The sequence below is a fragment of the Chiloscyllium punctatum genome, chromosome 38 (assembly GCF_047496795.1).
Source record: "Chiloscyllium punctatum isolate Juve2018m chromosome 38, sChiPun1.3, whole genome shotgun sequence".
NCBI lineage: Eukaryota > Metazoa > Chordata > Chondrichthyes > Orectolobiformes > Hemiscylliidae > Chiloscyllium > Chiloscyllium punctatum.
Genome location: NC_092776.1, coordinates 56239304 through 56260182, shown reverse-complemented (window position 1 = coordinate 56260182; position 20879 = coordinate 56239304). Strand labels below are relative to the sequence as shown.

The 20879-nt window shown below is 42.0% G+C and overlaps 2 protein-coding genes across 5 annotated transcripts in view; one reads left to right on the top strand and one right to left on the bottom strand.

The window, feature by feature from the left end:
* Positions 1–8989, bottom strand: part of nrbf2b (nuclear receptor binding factor 2b) — a 29228-nt gene extending 20239 nt beyond the window's left edge. Inside the window, exons 1-2 of one of the 3 annotated variants that reach the window (XM_072557940.1) lie at positions 8830–8989; positions 8296–8535 (exon numbers count right to left, since the gene is read on the bottom strand). Coding sequence is in view for 1 of the 3 variants with exons in the window: in XM_072557939.1 (XP_072414040.1) it covers positions 8830–8859 (30 nt within the window). In the remaining 2 variants the exon portion in view is untranslated. Of the gene's footprint in view, positions 1–7501; positions 7603–8295; positions 8536–8829 lie in introns of all 3 variants that reach the window. The other 2 variants (XM_072557941.1, XM_072557939.1) reach the window with 2 other exon arrangements.
* The window catches only part of LOC140463642 (uncharacterized), a 32206-nt gene continuing 20191 nt past the window's right edge, over positions 8865–20879 (top strand). For both annotated transcript variants that reach the window (XM_072557938.1, XM_072557935.1), the window contains exon 1: positions 8865–9292. The gene's annotated coding sequence lies outside the window, so the exon portion shown is untranslated. The remainder of the gene's footprint in view (positions 9293–20879) is intronic.

The window sequence follows — 20879 nt, the reverse complement described above, 5'->3', positions numbered from 1 at the left end:
GCAACTGGGACTAGATTAGTTTTTGATATCTGGTCGCCATGGACAAGTTGGACATGCTGTGCAGCTCTATGACTCTAAGTTGTTGGGCCAAAATGACCGGTTTCCACACTGTAGGGGTTCTATGATTCTATTATACGATAACCTTTAATACCATACTAATCAAGAACCTATCTACACCTGTCTTACATAAACTCAATGTCTTAGCCTCCAACGCATTCTGTAGCAAGGAGTTCCACAGATTAACCACCTGACTGAAGAACCTCCTCTTCATCTCAGTTTAAAGGCTCATCCCTTCATTCTGAGGCTGTGCCTTTGAATTCTAGTTTCCCCACATCCACTCTACCCAAATCTCGTGGTACGCTAAGTTCAATGCAGAGTGACACCATGAAGGACTCTCCTCCTCCACCTCTCCCCTTACCTGAGGCATGGGGACCCTCAGTTTAAAGCACCACCAATGTCTCTCTCATGACAAAGCAGCCCTATGGTTTGGAAAGACTATGCCGACCTTACGTTTACTTTTATGCAGCATCATTGATAAATCTAACCATTACAAATGTGTGGATATGGTACAGTCATTTTTAGGAAAAAGACTGGACATGGACACCAATAGTTAAAAATTGCTACAAATCATCTGACTATACAACTACAACCATGAGACAGACAGAGAGACATATCCAGATATGTAACAACTCTCACAAGACAACAAAGTTCCTTGATGATTCACTGAGAGAGAATGCAAATTAGGTACGGACTAGCACAAAGACCAAGAACCACAGGTGGAATAAGAGCTGTTTCCCGAACACCAACGTAGCACGACTTAATTTTTGCATAAGTCACCCTGTAATAGTGGTCATCCTAACATGCTAGCTAAGAGTGCTTCGAAAAGGTAAGCTGCCTCGACAGAGGTTCCATCTTGAACTACCAAAGGAAAATATGTCTCCCCAGGCAGACAGCATGACGAAAAGTTTGAAGGCTCTTGAAAGTAAGTGGTCTGCTGTAAAGCAATTAGCTCAGAAGTCACAACACCAGGTTATACTCCAACAGGCTTATCAGAACTCAAGTTTTCAGAGAGCAGCTCCTTCATCAGGTGAAGTCACCTCACTTGAGATAGGAGCAGCGCTCTGAAAGCTTATCATTTCAACTCACCCTGTTGGACTATAACCTGGTGTTGGGTGACTGCCTGACCTTGTCCACCTCAGACCAAGACCGGGATCTCCACATCATGTAAAGCAACTAAGCAGCCAGAAAAGCCTTGCCTGCAAAACCAGGAATCTGTCAACTCTCTCTCTCTCTCTCTCTCTCTCCCAAAGTCTCTTGTTTTATAAAGTTCCACCTGAACAATAAAATACCAAGAATTCTTTTCGACCTATCTGTACTTGTTTTAATTTTGACCTTCACTTTTTGTTAATAAATTTCTCTTTTTATCATTGAAGATTCCATAATAACAATAAAGTAACCTCCATCTATTTAAACTAAATATTTAAACCAAAAGCCTGACTTCTGCGCACTTTAACTTGAATCATACAAACTGAGGAATGCTTTCCTGTCAGAGTTAAAAAGCATTGTTCCTTCAACAGGGAGTTGTGGCACAGAATCTTAAGACACAGACTTTATAGCAAAAGATGTCTTGCAACACAGAACAACCCTGGCTATCAATTATCTGAATTTCGGATTATCTGATCAAGATCTCAAGATCTCAAAAACGTAATCTGAACAATCAGTTATCCAAACAAAATTCTCCCTGCCTGTCTTGTTCGAATAATCAAGGTTGTTCTGTACATTGTTTCAGTTGCATGACACTGAGGTCTTTTGCTATAAATTCTGTGTCTTATGATCTTGGTCCAGAGCTACCTGATGAAGGAGCAGCACTACAACAGTTAGTACTTCCAAATAAACCTGTTGAACTATTACATAGTGTTGTGATTTTTAACTTTGTCTACCCCAGTTCAACGCCGGCACCTCCACATCATCCTGTCAGAGGGCTGGCTCTGAGGGAGTGCTGCATAATGGAGGTCTTGCCTGTCTGATGAGATGCAAGTCCTGCCTGCACTCTGAAGTGATTTAATAGGTTCAATAGTGCTAATTTGCTTAAGAACAGAGATCTCCATCAATTGTCATCAAAAAGCTAAAAGAACTAGTTGACGTGTCATTGAAATTTAACGGATCTTGCTATGTGCAAACTGACAGGCAACTTCCTTTTTCACAGAGAATGGTTCGTGGATGCAATGAACCTCCAGAGGAAGTAATGGATGTGGGTACAGTCATGCTCAAAAGACATCTGGATAAGTACATGAACAAGAAATTTTTTGGAGGGTTATGAGTCAAGTATAGGCAGGTGGGACTAGTTTAATTTGGCAATATGGTGGGCATAGATTAGTTTCCATATTCTATGATCTTATGACTCTAAATTAAGGGTCGGTAAACAAGCTTTACTAATTTATGGCTCAATGACCACATTGCAAACATATCTGCCTGGCAGTCATGTGTCAACAATAAAGGTTTGTGCGCATAAAGGAACTTTTAACAGAGTAAGACAATCCAAAGTGCTTCACACAACTATTATCACACAAAATCACACAGCCACACAAGAAGATGTCCAAAGGCTAGCGGTGTGTAATATCTCTGAACAGATTAATGAGTATTTTTTTGTCAAACAAGTAGATTTTGAAGAGCATCTCCAAAAAAGATAGGTAGTGTGGAGAGGCACAAGGAGAACATTTCAGGGTTTAGGATCTTGGCAGCTGAAAGCACAGTACCCAGTGGAGTATTGAAAATCATGGTTGGATAAGAGACCAGATTAGAGGATCCCACATCTTATAGGGCTGATGGAGATTACAGAATATAGGAGACTATTGAGGGATTTGGAAACTATTCGGAAAAACTTCCTCTTTTTATGGTTCACAGCATTTTGTGAAGACTTAAAACTAAAAGTGAAAGGAGACACATCAAGTTCGAGATTTTTCAAAGGCCCTCCTTAATTTATTCAAAACGTTTACTATCCCAATAAAAGATGGTCATACAAAGAGTATTTTAGACACAATGTGGAGGCACATTTCTCCTTCCCCAAAGAGAGAAGAACCTGCACAAAGCATGCAGGTGAGATTGTGAACTTGATGGACAAATCAGTGCACAGAGCAACAGCCTTTATTTCAGATATCTCATTTTCTAAGCTCCCTGATAAATTTCTCAGCCACTATAAACAGCTCTTTTCCAGTCGCCCACAAGTTCCTGTATCAATGACTAATAGGAAAGGTGAATTAATAACAAGTGCATTCAAGTTTAAAACACAGTACTGCGGAGAGGATGTATCGGCCTTGATAACAGTCCAAAGCAGGATTTTTGCTCCATATTCCTTCATGGGATGTGGGAATTGTTGGCAAGGGCAGCATTTTTTTTGTCCATCCTTAATTGCCTTTGAACAGAGTGATTTGCCAGGCCATTTCAGCAGTTTAAAATCAATTACAGTTCAATTACGTTAAATTGTAAAGACAGGCAGCATAAGCGTATCTTGTATTTTATGGTGTTTAGAAAGTTGATTTAACCAGAATATTTAAAACAGTAATAAGAGTTGAAGCAGTAGATCCTACTGTGCAGGATCCAGAACAAAGTGGAAACAATCTTGAAATTAGATCTAGCCTATTCACAAGAAAAACCAGAAAGCACTTTTTCCAGGTGGAGGGCACAGAAATCAGGGCTCAAAAGGACCCAGAGTGAAAGCTTTTGTTTCAAAAGGATGTGGGACATAGAGCAAAAGGTGTGAAATTCATATAAGGGTACACACATCTACAAAGATAATTGAAGAGTTTTGAAGGGCAGAAAGGCCTGCACTTCATCTTATGTAACACGTTTTTGTTTGAGAAAACATTCCTTTGAATTTATAAAATCCAAGGAAAACTTTCAAGTCACTTTGAAGTTAATCCAGTGGAGCTGCTGCAGACCTCCAGTGACAAACAGCACAGAAAGCAACAGACTGGGAGACATTACTGACTGCCTGTCCAGTTACTAAAATGCACATTTCCTTAAAAAGGCAAACAAGGTGCTTGAAGGCTGACCTTCCTGTCTACACTTCCAAATATAACTATAAAGTTTTTCCTTGTTGCTACTTTCTCCATCAGATTGTTTCCTCAGATTACAAGTAATTCCCCAAAGACAAGCTGAAGCTACAATCTCATCTCTTCAACAGAGTTAACATCCCCATTCCCAAAACCACTAATCTTCCAAATACCATACCAACACAGGAACCAAATAGAGTACAAACCTGCTGTAACCTCCACACACTTCCACAGTCCACCCACTTGTAAGCTCCATACAACTCCAAATGCATGCGATCTACTGTAATTTTCTTTCATCTCTTTACCTGTACAAGAGAACAAGAGACAAATTCCCAGCTATTTTGTTCACCTGTTTTCTTGAATAGTGGGATGCAGGAGGTAGTTTGTTCTTTTATGTTGAACTGTCAAATGTGTCCTTTGTTGTGGGGAAGATGCTCGAGTCTATTATCAAGGAAGAAATAGCAAGGCATCTAGATAGACATTGTCCCGTTGGACAGACACAGCATGGGTACATGAAGGGCAGGTCATGTTCAACAAATCTTTTGGAATTCTATGAAGACGTTACGAGCAAGGTGGACAATGGGGACCCAGTGGATGTGGTGTATCTAGATTTCCAAAAGAGCTTCGACAAGGTGGTGCACAAGAGACTGCTGCATAAGATAAAGATGCATGGCATCACAGGTCAAGTATTAGCATGGATAGAGGATTGGTTGACTAATGCGAGGCAAAGAGTGGGGATAAATAAGTGCTATTCTGGTTGGTAATCAATACCTAGTGGTGTGCCTCAGGGATCAGTGTTGGAACGCAATTATTCACAATATATGTAGAGATGATTTGGAGTTGGGGACCGCGTATAGTGTGTCAAAGTTTGCAGATGACACTAAGATGAGTGGCAGAGCAAAGCGTACAGAGGACTGTGAAACTTTGCAGAGGAACATAAATACTTTTAGTGAGTGGGCAAAGGTCCAGCAGATGGAATACAATGTAAATAAATGTGAAGTCATCCATTTTGGTAGGAGTAACAATAAAAAGGTTTATTATCTGAATGGTAAAAAGTTGCAGCATGCTGATTTGCAGAGGGACTTGGGTGTCCTTGTGCATGAATCACAGAGGGTTGGTCTGCAGTTACAACAAGTAATTAGGAAGGCAAATGAAATTTTGTCCTTCATTGCTAAAGGGATTGAGTTTGAAGGCAGGGAGGTTATGTTGCAGCTGTATAGGGTGCTGGTGGGGCCACACCTGGAGTACTATGTGCAGTTTTGGTCTCCTTACTTGAGAAAGAACGTACCGGCAGTGGAAGGGGTGCAGAAGTTGTTCACTAGGTTGATCCTGGAGTTGAGGGGTTGGCTTGTGAGGAGAGACTGAGTAGACTGGGATTATATTCATTGGAATTTAGAAGAATGAGGGGAGGATCTTATAGACACACATAAAATTATGAAGGGAATAGTTAAGATAGAAGTAGAGAGCAAGTTTCCACTGGCTGGTGAAACTAGGACAAGACGGCATAGCCTCAAAATTAGGTGGAGCAGATTTAGGATTGAATTGAGAAGGAACTTCTTCATCCAGAGGGTTGTAAATCTACGAAATTCCTTGCCGAGCGAAGTAGTTGACGTTATATCAGTAAACATTTTTAACGCAAAGATAGATTTTTTTTGAACAAGAAAGGAATTACTGGGTATGGTGAGAGCACGGGCAGTGAAGCTGAGTCCACAAAAAGATCAACTGTGATCTTATTAAATGGCAGAGCAGGCTCGAAGGGCCCGATGGCCTACTCCTGCTCCTAGTTCTTATGCCATCTTTTGGAAGAGATACTAATCCTAAAGCCTTATCTGTCCTCTCAATTGAGCAGACTATCCCAGAAAAACAGTGTTCTCCACAATTCTTCTGACCATTATTTATCAACAGCAACATGCTTTCAGCACATGTAGGTACTATAAATATTAGCATATATTCACATCCTAAAATCATAGAAAGCAGTCCCATGATATGATTTGAATACATAGTCTCGTTTTACACACCACCACCCATCTCACTGACTCCACAGGCTTTAAAATCATTTGAGTGACTGCTCAGCATCCAGACTGGACGGACAGAAATTTTCCACAAATAAATATTGGAAAGACTGAAAGAACTCCATTGCCTCACCACCAAATCCATCTTGCTGAGCCTGAACTGAACTTTTAAAAACTTGGTGTCATTTGTGACTCTGAGATGATTTTCCAACTTCATATCTGTGCTGCCACTCAGGCCATCTATTTCCACCTTGAATTCATAACTAGACTCTGTCCCTGCCTCAGCTCACATGCTACTGAAAAATTCGCCCATGCCACTGTTTAGATTCAACTACTCTAATACATTCCTAGTTAGCTTCCCAGGTTGCACTTGCTGTAAATTTTGTGGTTACCCAAAATTCTGCTGCTGTGTCCCAATCTGCGCATGACTCATTCACATATTACCTGAATGCTCACTGACCAGTTAAGCCAATCCCTTTTTCTGAAATGCTAATTCTTACCCCTCCCTATCTCTGACCTCTTCTTTAGTCCCCCAGAATATCTAAAATTCTTCAATTCTGGCCACTTGAGCTACCATGATTTTAAATGCTCCAGCACTGGCACCTGATCAATCAGATGCCAAGGCTCCCAAGTCTAAGAATATCATTTCTAAACCTTCCTGCCTGTCTATATTTTAATGGTAATAAGCTCCTGTGGAGATGTTCTGATGGCTTGAAAAATACTTTATGTGCAACTTCTTTTGGTAGAAATACAGCTGTTATCTGTATATGTATGTCAATTACACTCAGCTTGGTTACTCTATCATCCTTAATCCCATGCTTATCATCATGCCATCCTCTGACTAATATATATTCATCGATGAGCTAGAACAGTCTCCAGTTCAACACATAGCAACATGTTGCTATCAAAGCCCCAGGTTTCTCCTCCTGCTACTCAAGGGATCAGAATCAATTCCAAGCTTTCTATTTCCATCTCCATATCATCTATCACCGGAGCCTTTAATGGTAATTTCTGCAACATCCTGTTTGAAAATATCCTATACTGTCCTTCATTCAATTCATCCAGCATTACTTTTTCAAGTCTCACTCCAAGTCATCTCTAACTTCTCTCCAATCTTTGCTGACTGCCCATTTTCCAATGATTTCAGAATCCTCATGTTTATTTAGAAAATGCTCAAAATTCTTGGCTCATGTTCTGCAACATTCCTCAAACTGGTGAACCAATTTGCTTCCTTTGCTCTTCTCGCCTAATGTGTCTCCTCCATCTGTAATAGTGAAGTTTATTCCATCCCTGCAGCCAATCTTCAAAATTTAGGTACTCCATGCAACACATTAGACCAAGGGCATTCATAATTTAGACTAAACTTTTAGTGAATTTTGCTAAATAAAGCACTTGCATAATCAATAAGCAGTAAAATTACATAAGTTGTGGACCCACTTGTCCATGAATTCTTCTATTTGTACAAGTACAGTTTGGGGGATTGTTTCAGAATTCCTTCAGCAATCAGGCAGCTTTTTCATTCAGTTCATGGCTTTTCTCTGCATTTACAAATCAGAGACATACATAAATCAGTGCCCAAATCAATTACACAGTCTAAAGTATTACAGAACTTTAGGCATAAGTGACATTAGGCATGATACATCCAAATCTTTGATCTTTTACAATGCTACTTGAAAGGATCACCTTTTGAACATGTTAAGGTTGTACTGTTTCTTTGAATTGTTTTTAACGTCATAAGTATCAAACAATTTTAAAAGTCTTCTTTGATTTCAGTTTGCAAAATATCCTCTGCTTGATGCCAATGTGATTTCAATTTTTTACTTTCATACCCAAGATGAGAACTACATGTTGAGATTTTGGTCCTTCCTTAAGATTGATTATTTATACTAACGTGTCTATTTCCATACGATTGCATTCTAAAGAAATTCAAACAACTTACACTTTGTGGGAAAATTTCAGACATTTCAATACATTATGACGTATGGTAAGGCGACCGAATGTTCCCCTCACATACCATCCTTCCCCGATTTTAAAACTTCAAACCAGACAGATTTCAGCATGATCAAAGATTATGCAACTCATTGAATTAAATAAAGACTAGACTCAAAGGAAAACAGTTGGCAAATACCCTGCCTTACTCTCTTTATAGAAGAGTAAATAAAAAAGTCAGCATGTTATTTTTTGGTACATAACCCATGAAAATATTGTGCGGCCACAATTTACTACCGTACCTCGGTCAAGAAAAGTTGTTGCCATTTACGACTATTTGTCAGTGGTGCCTCAGTTGTCACGCTTTCGCCCGAGAGTTGGAGGATTGTGGGTTCAAGTCCCACCAGAAGTTGATGAAACTCGAGCTGACAGGATTGGGGATGCTACACCGTGAAGAGAACGAGACAGCAAGGTTCTGCCCGGCCCTTGCAAATAAACCCATGGTGGTGTTTTGGAAACGAAAGGATTTCTCCTTCACATCGCTGAAAACAAGTGATTGCATTAATGTTTGTGGGAACCCGCTACGTGCAATGCCACGTTTCCTAAAAGAGAACAGTGACAACTTTGGAGCTACTTGATTGCCTCGCCCCAGCACTTCGATGACAGGTGCTATGTAAATGCAGGTGTTCCTCTCTTTATATCTTGGACATTTAGAAAGAAAGTAAACACCCTGACATTACAGGACCTGGGGATGTGGAGGGCGGGGGAGTTGTACCTGACACACACAGACTCAGGGCTCAGCTTCGAGCCCAGCGGCCCCGGTGAACTTGACTCACCAGGTTCAGAGGGCTTTCCATAACGTCCATTGGGTTGTTGCTCCACACGGCCGCATTCAGGAAAATGCGCGGGGGGAGAGTGGGGGCGGCGGTCGCTGGGCTGGTCCGGCCTCAGCTCGGCCCGGCTGCCGCCACCATCAGGGCCGCGCTCATGGATGCAGGCAGCAGGCAGGCAGGCCGGGGCGAGCCGAGCGGAGGGGAAGGCCGCGCTGAACCTCCTCCCCGCCGGCCCCCAGGCCTGACGACGGGGGCCCCTGTGACGTCGCGACCTCGCTGACCTCCCACCCCGCCTCTCGCGAGATCCCGCCGCGGTTGCCGTGGTAACGGAAGGCCTGAGGCCTGAGACCGCGGCGACGCTGAGGCCTCCCACTCAACTTGCAGGCTCCGTGTTCCCGCAAAGGACTGAGAAATACCCGCTGGCGGAGGGCGGCGCAGAAAAGTCTTGCGAATTTACAAGGATAAGGTCAGAACTGAGATCAAGGGTGGACTGATCTCGGGCCTGGAGCTCGAAAAGAGAGAGTTGAGCAGGGGTCTTTTAAATTTGTGGAGATGCAGGGGACCAAAGCTTTAATGTATAATATTGACAGGATACCAGTCAGTCCAGGGGGGAATTCAGAAGAATAACTTGGCTACCACGAGAGGAGCTGCGGTGATTAGTACGGGTGCATTTAAGGGGAAGCTAAACAAGTCCATGTGGGAGAAAGGATTGGAACGAAGGGTAACCCTGACTTGTCGAAATGCAGCAAGTACCTCAGCATTGTTTGGTTCAATGGAATGTTTCAATGCTGCAACCTTGATGTGATTTTACACAACAATTGACATAGGTGCCAAACTCTGCACAGCAAGATTCCATACATGGTTGAAATCATACACAGCCATAAGATAAATTGCCAGATGTTAAGCAAACCATTGGGTAAACATCCCAGATCTTTCTGGAAGACTATCGTAGGAATGTTTATATCCATCAAGGGGGATCATTGTAACTCAATTTATCCCTCATCTGTAGATTGACCACCTTTAACAGTGTAGCATTCCCTCCTTAGAATTGCATTTAAGTATGAGTCCAGAATGGAGTTTAAATCTCAGATGTGATTTGGAGGAAATATCATTATTCATTAGAATTGACTAAAGTGGATTGCACAGCAGTTTGAAACTCATACTTATCTAACCTACAGAAGCAGAAAATACTAATATGAGCTGCAAGAAACTGACAGGATGAGGAGTCCAGAATAAATTCACTGATTCCCATACTCCCAATAGATTAGATTACTTACAGTGTGGAAACAGACCCTTCGGCCCAACAAGTCCACACCGACCCACCGAAGCACAACCCACCCAGACCCATTTCCCTACATTTTACCCCTTCACCGAACACTACGGGCAATTTAGCATGGCCAATTCTCCTCACCTGCACATTTTTGGACTGTAGGAGGAAACCGGAGCACCCGGAGGAAACCCACGCAGACACGATGAGAATGTGCAAACTCCACACAGTCAGTCGCCTGAGGTGGGAATTGAACCCGAGTCTCTGGCGCTGTGAGGCAGCAGTGCTAACCACTGTGCCACCGTGCTGCCCACTGTGCCACCATGGCGCCCACAGATTGGAGATAAAATCACCAATATTGTTTTGCCACTTTCTGATTCGTAGTCCCTTATAATGATTTTGGCCAGTTATTTATTCTAGTTGAAATTACCCTTAGAAGTAGGACGAAGTCTTATCATAAGTGAAATTGTAACATATTCAACAGTCCATCTGTGATATTGCAGCAGGAACCTAGGTATTTGGTAATTCTGACCTTCAAGCCCTGCCTGATAAAAGAATTACACATCATTTATGTATTTATAATTATGTCCATAATATTGCTTATTTCTGTCCCTGTCTCAACACAATCTGATGCTGAAATCATCATCAACGTTACTTGCTTTTGTTACTTGAACCCTCTATAAACATCAACTCATTCATACTCCTGTATCCTTATTTGCACCAAGTTCCATTCTCTCAACACCTGTTTTTCATAGAATTCCGACAGAGTGGAAACAGGCCATTAGGCCCAACAAGTCCACACTGACCCTCTGAAGAGTAACACACCCAAACTCATTCCCCTTCCCTACATTTACTCCTGACTAATGCACCTAACCAACACGTCCCTGAACACTATGGCCAATTTAGCATGACCAATTCACCTAACCTGCACATTTTTGAATTGTGGGAGGAAACCAGAGCACCCGGAGGAAACCCATGCAGACATGGGAAGAATGCAAACTCCACACAGACAGTCACCCAAGGCTGGAATCGAACCAGGGTCACTGCCGCTATGAGCCTGCTAACCACTGAGCCACCATGCTGCCTGATTATCTACAATGATTTTTTGGTTTAGTAATGTTTTTAAAATTCTCATCCTTGTTATAGGATATTTACAGGACAAAAGAAGTTGGTTTGGCTCTTAAGTCTGTTCTGAGTCTGTATGAAGCATCACATCTGTCCAATTTCCTTACTCTATCCCTGTAGCGCTGTATTGATGTTTCCATCAAACTAGGAGAAAGTGAGGACTGCAGATGCGGGACATCAGAGTCGAAAAGTGTGGCGCTGGAAAAGCACAGCAGGTCAGGCAGAATCCAGGAGCAGGAGAGTCGACGTTTCAAGCATAAGACCTTCTTTAGGAATGTTGGAGGAGGGGAGACGTTGAGCGATAAATAGAGGGCTGAGGCTGGAGAGGAAGATAGCTTGGAAGGCGATAAGTTAGATGCAGGTGATGGCGATAGGTCAGAGTGGAGGGTGGAGCAGGTAGGTGGGAAGGAAGATGGACGGGTGGGATGGTTCAAGAGGGTGATGCTGAGTTGGACGGTCAGATCTGGGATGAGATGGGGGGAGGGGAGATGACAAAACTGATGAAATCGACATTGATACAATGTGGTTGTCAAGTCCTAAGGCAGAAGATGAGGCATTCTTCCTCCAGGTATCAGGTGTCTCGGATTTGGTGGTGGAGGAGGCCCAGGACTTGCATATCCTTGGCGGAGTGGGAGGGGGAATTGAAGTGGTCAGCCACAGGGCGGTGGGTTGTTTGTTGCATATGTCCCAGAGATGTTCGCTGAAACATTCCACAAGTTGGCATCCTGTCTCCCCAGTGTAGCAGAAACCACATTGAGAGCAATGGACACAATAGCTGTGGTGTTTGGATGTGCAGGAAAATCTCTGCTGGATGTGCAAGGATCCTTTGGAGCCTTGGATGAAAGTGAGGGGGAGGTGTAGGCACAGATTTTACACCTCTTGCGGTGGCAAGGGAAGGTGCCAGGAGTGGAGGGTGAGTTGGTGGGGGACATGGACCTAACAAGGGAGTTGCAGTTGGAGGGGTGGGGTTCAAGGGCGGAGATTCAGGAAGTGGAGGAGATGCGCTGAAGGGCATTGTTAACCACATGGGAGGGAAAATTGCAATCCTTGAAATAGGCGGGTGTTCTGGAGTGGAATTGCTCCTCCTGGGAGCAGATACGGCGGAGGTGGAGGAATTGGGATTAAAGGCATTTTTATGTCGGTGGGTGGGAAGAGGTGTAGTCCAGGTAGATGTGGGAGTCAGTGGGTTTGAAGTAGATGTCAGTATCATCAGAAATGAAGACAGAGAGGTCCAGGAAGGGGAGAGACAGAGGTGTCCAAGATGGTCCAGTTGAACTTGAGGTCAAGGTGGAAGTTGCTAGTGAAGTTGATGAACTGTTCAAGCTCCTCGTGGGAGCACGATGTGATGCCGACACAGTCATAAATATAGTGGAGGAAAAGCTGGGGAATAGTGCCAGTGTAATTACAGAAGATGGACTGTTCCAAGTATCTGAGGCAGAGGCAGGGGTGGCTGAGCCCTGTGCGAGTGCCTAGGCTACCCCTTTGGTCAGAAGGAATTGGGAGGATTCGAAAGAGAAGTTTTTGAGGGTAACGGCCAGTTCAGCCAATCGAATGAGTGTGTTGGTGGAGGGGTACTAGTTGGGTCGGCGGCCAGGTGACATATCCATTATGAGCATAGCCAACCTTTCCTGGACCCCCGCCTAACAATCTTCACACAATCTCTACCATCTCGGCTTCAAATAATGTTCCTGAATAAATACTGTGCTTATTAAGCATTCAAATTTTTATCACTCCTCAGTCCATAATAGAACCAACCTTGCCTCTTAATGTTTACTTCTATTTGCATACTAGTAGAAGAATTTTGGGTTTCTTTATGTTGACTGAGATTCTGTTCTCACAATGTCTCTTTACCAGCCTTATTTTACTCTTCAATTTCCCTCTCAAGGATGCACCATAGAAAGCATCCTACTTGGATGTGTTACAGCTTGCTATGGCAACTGTGTGCCCATAACTGCAAGAAATTACAGAGAGTTTTATCACCAAAACCAGCCTTCCTTCTATTGACTCTGTCTATACTTCCCACTGCCACGCGAAAGCAGTCAACATAATCAAAAACCCCTCCCACCTCGTTTATACTCTCTTCCTCCCTCTTCAATGGAGCAGAAGATACAAAAGTTTGAAAACACGTGCCAACAGATTCAAGAACAGCTTCTTCCCCGTTGTTCCAGACTTATGAACGGATCTCTCATATATTAAAGTTGATCTTTCTCGGCACTTTCTCAGTAGCTGTAACACTGTTTCTACGTTCTACTGCATTACCCTGATGTACTTATGTAAGGTATGATTTCTCTGGATGGCATACAAAACAATACTTTTCATTGTATCTCAGTACATGTGACAATAATAATCAAATCAAATAAAATTAATTTCACGTGAAGAAATCATCTCACATGCATTTAAAATTTCTTTCTTTGTTTCATTGTATCCTCTATCTCCCTTGCCACCCAAGGAAGCCCTGCCTTTGACTTCCTTTCATCCTAGTTGGAATGAGCCTACCTGACATATACAGTGCTTAAGGATCATTGAGTGTTTTATTAGTTTTTCGAGTACGTTATTGGCTCTATTTTACCCTGGCTAGATCTCCTTTTATTAAAATTAGCCCTGTTCCAATTTAGAAGTTCCACTTAAGACTGTTCCTTGTTCTCCTTGATTACTAATCTAAGCCTTATCTAAAGATCACTCTTATCCAAGTTTTGCATATCTCTTGACTTTTCGTATAGATTTCCTCCTTCATCACTTTCCTACTACTTGTAAGTCTGTAGAATATCCCCAGTAAGGTGATAATCCATTTCTTGGTTCTTAACTCTCTTCAGATGAATTCTGTTCCAGGGCATCCTCTGTTTCTAAAACTGCAATTTTATCCCTAATCAGAACTACCACTACACCCTCTTTCATACCCATCCTTTTCTCTAAACACTTTGAACCTTGAATATTAAGGGCCCAACCCTCCCTGTATTGTTATTACATCACATTCCAACGTGACTATTTCACTTTGCAGCTCTCTATCCTTGTTCATCATCCTTTTTGCACTTACATACATGCATTCTAAACCTGGTTGTCCATTTTTTGTATTTCTTAGAAGGTGGTAGTGAGCTATCTTCTTGAACTGCTGTAGTTCATATTCTGTAGGTAGACCCATAATGCAAAGGAATCCCAGGATTTTGACCCAAACACTGAAAGAACAATGATGTATTTCCAAGTCAGGATCGTGAGTAACCTGGTGGGGAACTTGCAGGTGATGGTATTACCATGTATTTAATATCCATGTTATTTCTGGATGAAAGTTGTCGTGGGTTTGTAAAAAAACTGTATGAGGAATGGTATTGAATTTTTGCTGTGCATCTTGTAGATAGTACACACGGCTGCTACTGAGTGTTTGTGGTGGAGGAAGTGAATGTTTGTGGTTGTGATGCTGCTCCTTTAACAAAGTTATGTTGTCCTTGTTTTTTTCAAGAGGGCTTGAAAATGACAGAGGTTCTGATTTGTCTGGCTTTTAGGGACCTTGTTAGTGCCAAACAGATACTGCCTAAGGCAATCAGGGAAATGGCTTTTAAAATACTAGTACAAGAAAGAGGAGTGACCAGTTGTCCCAGTTCAGGGTTTTCATTTGGTTTGGGTTTTAGCAAGCAGTCTGTTTGAAGTTGCTAGTCAAAGAAAGTTGCTGGGAAGAAAGGTTCCCTGATTCACAGATATTTCTGGCTGACTCTCCCTTTTGAACATCTTTCCTATAAGAACCTGTGTTTGAACTTATATTTTTTTTGTCAAGGGGTGTGTTTATGGGGATGTTGCAGGAAATTGGAACAGCTCCTTTGTTAAGTTATGAGGATATCGTGTTAGTTGTTATTCTAAATTCTGTTTTGCTTGTGTTTCATTTGGTGGTATGTAAATTTGGTGTTTTACTTTACTTATGGTTTGACCAGCTGCATCACTTCTGGAATACCTGCCTAAAACCTACTAAAAAGGTTAGGGTCCGTGCTATCTTCTTAGAATGTTTAGAGGGGTCTGGCCTGCTTCAAAACATTGTGGAGCGGATCAAACGGGCTCCTTTATCCTGGATGGTGTCAAGCTTCTTGAGTGTTGTTGGAGCTACACTCATCCAGGCAAACGGGGAGTATTTCATTCCACTCTGACTTTTGCCTTGTCAAATGTGGACAGGCCTTTGGGATACAAAAAGTGAGTTATTTGCTCCAAGATTCCTAGCCTCTGATCTGCTCTTTGTAGCCAATGTACTTATATGGCCAGCCCATTTCAGAATCTGATCAATGATAACACCAGGATATTGATAGTGGAGGTTCCAGTGATGGTAACACCATTGAATGTAAAAGGGTGATGATTAGCTTCTGTCTTTCTACAGATTGTGATTGCTTGATACTTGCAAGGCACAAGTATTAGTTACCACTTTTCAAGCCAAGCCTAGATGTTATCCAAGTCTTGCTGCATTTAGTCACGGATTACTTCACTATCTGAGGAGTCGTGAATGGTGCTGAACATTGAGCAACTTTCAGCAAACATTGTCAATTCTGCCTAATGATGGAGAGAAAGTTGTTGATGAATCAGCCAAAGATGGTCAGGCCCAGTTCAGTACCTTGAAGAATGCAGCAGAATGTCCTGAATCTGCAATTACTGACTTTCAATAACCACAATCATCTTCTTTTGTGCCAGGTATTATTGCACCCAGCTGAGAGTTTTTCCCCTGATTTCCATTGACTCCGATTTTGCAAGGCTTCACATCTAGCTGCCACACTTGATCATATGTGTCCTTGATGTCAAGATAATAGGTGAACTGTGAAAAGAATGCAGTGATGCTTCAGTATGGATTCAGCAAGTGGGCAAATGCATGGCAGATGAAATATATTGTGAATAGATGATAGCAAAAATAGGAAGGCATATTATTTTCTGAATGGCAATAGGTTGGGAAAGGGAGAGGTGAAATGAACCTGGATATCCTTGTAGACCAGCTGCTGAAAGTAAACACGAGGTGCAGCAACTGGTAAAGAAGGCAAGTGGTATGTTGGCCTTCATAGTGAAAAATTTGAGGACAAGAGCAGGGATTTCTTGCTGCAATTGTACCAGGCCTTGGAGAGACCACAGCTGCACTATTGTATGCAGTTTGAGGAACGATATTCTGGCTATGGAGGAAGTTATAATTCATGGGAAGGCAGGATTGCCATATGAAAAGAAACTGGATTGGTTGGTACTATATTCACTAGAGTACAGAAGAAAGAACTGTGATCTCATTCAAACCTGTAAAATTCCAACAGATCCAGACAAGGTAAACGCAGGAAGGATGTTCCCAAGCTCACATTGTAAGGATATGGGGTTGGACATTTAGGACTGAGATGATAAATTTCTTCACCCAGTGAGTGATGAGCCTGTGGAATTTTCTTCCACAGAAAGCAGGTGAAGTCAAATCATTGATTGTTTCAAGAAGGAGTTAGAGTTATCTCTTTGGGCTAAGGGGATCAAAGGATATGGAAAGAAAGTGAGAACAAGGTACTAAGTTGCATGATTGTCCATGATCATACTGAATGATGGAGCAGGCTCAAAAAAACTGAATTGCCTACTCCTGCTTCTGTTTCAAAGAGTTGTCACTTACACTTCATCTCTGCAACTCTGCCCATGTTTGAACCAAGCTGTAACAAGGTCAGGAGTTACATGGCTCTGGCACAACCAACTGAACATCAATGAACAAGTTAATGCCAAACAGATCCTTAGTGAGATCAGCGTGCTGACATGTTGATGGTTTCGGAAGTCCTGCTGTGCAGGGACCTCGATGGTCCACACACTGCAAAAAAGCATTAGGGAATCTTTATAGTAAGTGTGTGATTGCATGAGAGATTATTTTATTTCTTGGCTAATAAGGGAAAGTATCCCATTGACCTTCTTAATCATCTAATTTACCTAGCCTTGTTAATGTGCAGCTGTAATTGGCATGCAGCAAGTGAGCACCAAAACGCTGACTGAACACAAATCATTGAAATGAGCAGGCAGCTCTAAATCCTTCTCCGCCTGCATTCCTACCAAAGGACGTAGGTTAAATTTACACATTCTCCCCACCAACCTCCCCCGCTCCCTTCCCCACATGTTTTCAATTCAATTCTAGCACGAAGTGTCTATAATTTATAAAGAAACAAAGTGGAAAGTCCCGCACACTGAAGAGTAACAAATGTAGTGTTTAGTCATGGAAAATATTGTGTACTAGTTAACCACTGAACTTCAGAAATAAATCTGAGTCATTGAGAAACATCTTGTCATCTGTGCCAACAAATTGTACTTGAGCATCTGTGAGTGCTGTTCATTGACAACGTCTGTTTCCCATTTGTTAGTAATGAAAATAAAAAGCAAATATTAATAAAAAATGGTGAATTTCTCATTATATAGTTGACTGGTTAAGTGCTATTTTTAACAAGACTAGAGCACATAATTATTCAAGAAACTAAATAGCACAGTACACAGTGTATCTGCCCTGATTTAAACTCCTGTTACAAAGTCAGATGCTGAATTCTCCAGCCTAAATAAGTGAGGGTTCTAGTAGTGTTGTTTAGAATTGGGACTAATTTTCTCTACTTTGAGACCATACAGACATACCATTCAATAAAAATTTCTGCAGTAACACAAGTAAGGACAAATAAGACAAGGCGATACATGATGAATGGTAGGATCCTGGGAAGCATTGAGAATCAGAGAGGTCTCAATCTGCATGTACACCAGCCCCTTAAGGTATCAAGACTGGTGGATAAAGTAGTTAAGGAAACATGTGGGATGTTTGCCCTTATTAGCCGAACAGGAAGGTTGTCTTTAAAATATATAAAATGTTGGTTGGGCCACAGCTACAGTTTTTATTGCCTATCGCCTCTTGCCCTTGAGAAGATGATGGTGCACTGCCTTTTTGAGCCACTGCTGCCCACTGGTTGACCCACAATGAAATCCCCCATGCAGAATATATTTTGTACCCTTGCCAACCTCAGTTCCTCCTGCAAGTATTGTTCAACATGGAGGAGTACTGATTCATCAGCCAGGGGATAACAGTACATGGCAATCAGCAGGAGGTTTCTTTGCCCACGTGTAACCTGAAGCCATGAGTCTTCATGGGATCCAAAGTTAATGTTGAGGACTTCTAGGGCAACTCAATTGTATACCACTCTGCCTTCAGCTCTGCTGGGTCCATCTTGCCAGTGGGACAGGACATATCCAGGGATGGAAATGGTAATGTCTGGGACATTGTCTGTAAGGTATGATTCCATGAGTACGACTGTGTCAGGCTGTTGGTTGACTAGTCCATGAGATAGCTCTCCTAATTTTGACATTGTGAGTAAGGAGGCCTTTGCAGGATCGACATGGCTGTTTTTGTCATTGTCTTTTCCAGTGCCTAGGTCAATGACAGATGGTCCTTCTGGTTTTGTTTCTTTTTTATGGGACTCTATAGTGTTTAATAGAACTGAGTGGCTTGCCAAGCCATTTCAGAGGGCAGTTGAGAGTCAACTACATTGCTGTGGACCTGGAGTCACATGTAGGCCAGATCAGGTGAGGATTGCAGATTTCCTTCCCTGAAGCGAGCCAAACGGGTCTTTATGACAATCAATAGTGGTTTCATGATCATCAATAGACTCTTAAATCCAAATTTTTAAAATTGAATTCAAATTCAAATTTCCCCTTCTGTCATGGTGGGATTTGAACCCAGGTCCCCAGAACATTAGCTGAGTGTCTGGATTATAGTCTAGCAGTAAACCACTAGGCCATCACGTACCTCTGAAATAATGGGAGGGGAGCATAGATAGGGTAGAGAGGAAGAGACTTTTCTATGATTAGCAGCCATAGATTTAAGGTAAGGATGGCAGCAGGTTTAGAGGACATGTGAGGAAAAATGTTCTTATCCAGAGGCTGGTGGGAATCTGGAACTCACTGCCCAAAAGGATGGTAAAGGCAGAAACCCTCATAACACTTAAGAAGTCTTTAGGTGTGCACTTGTAATGCCAAGGCATATAAGGCTAGGGACCAAGTGCTGGAAAATGGAATTAAATAAGATAGGTGATTGTTTTGGACTGGCGTTAATATGATGGGCTGAAGGACCTTTTTTTATGCTGTCAATCTCTATGATTAAGCTGTCTTGTTTGAGTTGCAGTTAACTTCTCTAAAATAGTAAGTGTTTTGTAATTTTCCAGGCATTAGCAGAGCACATTTCTTGGTGTCATCAAGAAGCAAACTGCAGCAAACCAGAATGGAAATTTTTGAAAGGACGAGAAAATGCTGAAAATGTTTAGCAGGTTTGGCAGCATCTGAAGGAGAAAGAGAAGTTAACCTTTTAGGTTGATGCCTTTCTTTCCTCAGCTTTCTATCAATCAAATGAAGGCTAATTTGATTTATCCAATTTACATACAGAAAGTTCCAGTTGCCACAATTAGGAATATCCTGGGAACAGTAGCCTTCAAGGAGCACATTTTCTATTCACAGCTGTGCATCTGGGTTCTCTCAGAATCAGCTTTCCATGTGCATAGATGAGCAATGTTGGGCAAGATTACCTTCTCTGAGAGATCAAACCAGACTTTTAAAGTGCTTCAGCCAACTGCGGTTCTGAAGGGTCACTCAACCTGAAACGTTAATACTTTTATGAGTATGTCTCTATGTGCAGTCTAGCATCAGTGGAAATCTGACTCCTGGACTTCTTGATCCTTACACTCACACTTTTCTTTTTCCTATTTGGGTTGTATCTCTAATGCTATTCAATGTACAGCTCTTCACACTTTTTTAGCAAACCTGCCATAGACTTTGGAAGCTTGGGGGGAATTGTGTCTGGCTCATCTCGGCAGTTCATTAGTTTTGTTCAAGAGGTCAATATCAGAGCCGCACCCCATGGCTTTCCTCAAGCAGTCATGTCTGCTATTATAGTACACAGAAAAAACCCACAGCACTCAGAGTGGATTAATACACAAGATAATTCAACATTAATGAGGGCCTATTTATTTATTGAACATGTTTGTATTACGGTCAATCCTGAGTAACCTGACATCAGTTAAGGGCGATTAAATATACAAGGTTTGAACAAAGTGTCATGGACTAAGTTTCTGCCCAAAAGCTATGGAACATTTAGCATGCTGTAATCCGTAACTTTGCAATTGACTAATGGTAATATTTACATTTTTTTGGCTTATTCAATTGTCAAATTTAAATGATAGGGACTATACAGAAAGACATCATAGATATTGCAACAACATAACTTTCTATGCCTGGTTCCTATTAAGAGTTCCATTTGACATGGAACTTTCCTTGCTCCCATTCAGTTGGGTTTTGATTGTCAAAGAAAAATGCAATTCATTGAATCATAGAAAGGTCAAGCATAGAAGGAGGCTATTTGGCTCAAGGTGCTTGTGCTGGCTCTTTGAAAGAGGTATCTAATGAATCCTATTCTCCTACTCTTTCTGCTTAGCACTACCATATATACTCTAGTAATAGTCCATCTCATGTAAAAGTCGACCCCGTATTTTTGGCCAAATAACCCGGAATTTTCCATATATCGTAAAAGTCAATCCTAGTTCTTCACAGATAACAGATAAACATTCATGAGTCAGTATGCTGGCCGTCACGTTCCACTCCAGCTTTCCAGTCTGCAGGTCATTCAGCTCCGCTCCTGGTCTTCCATCCCACTGACTGTTTGTTCCGCTCC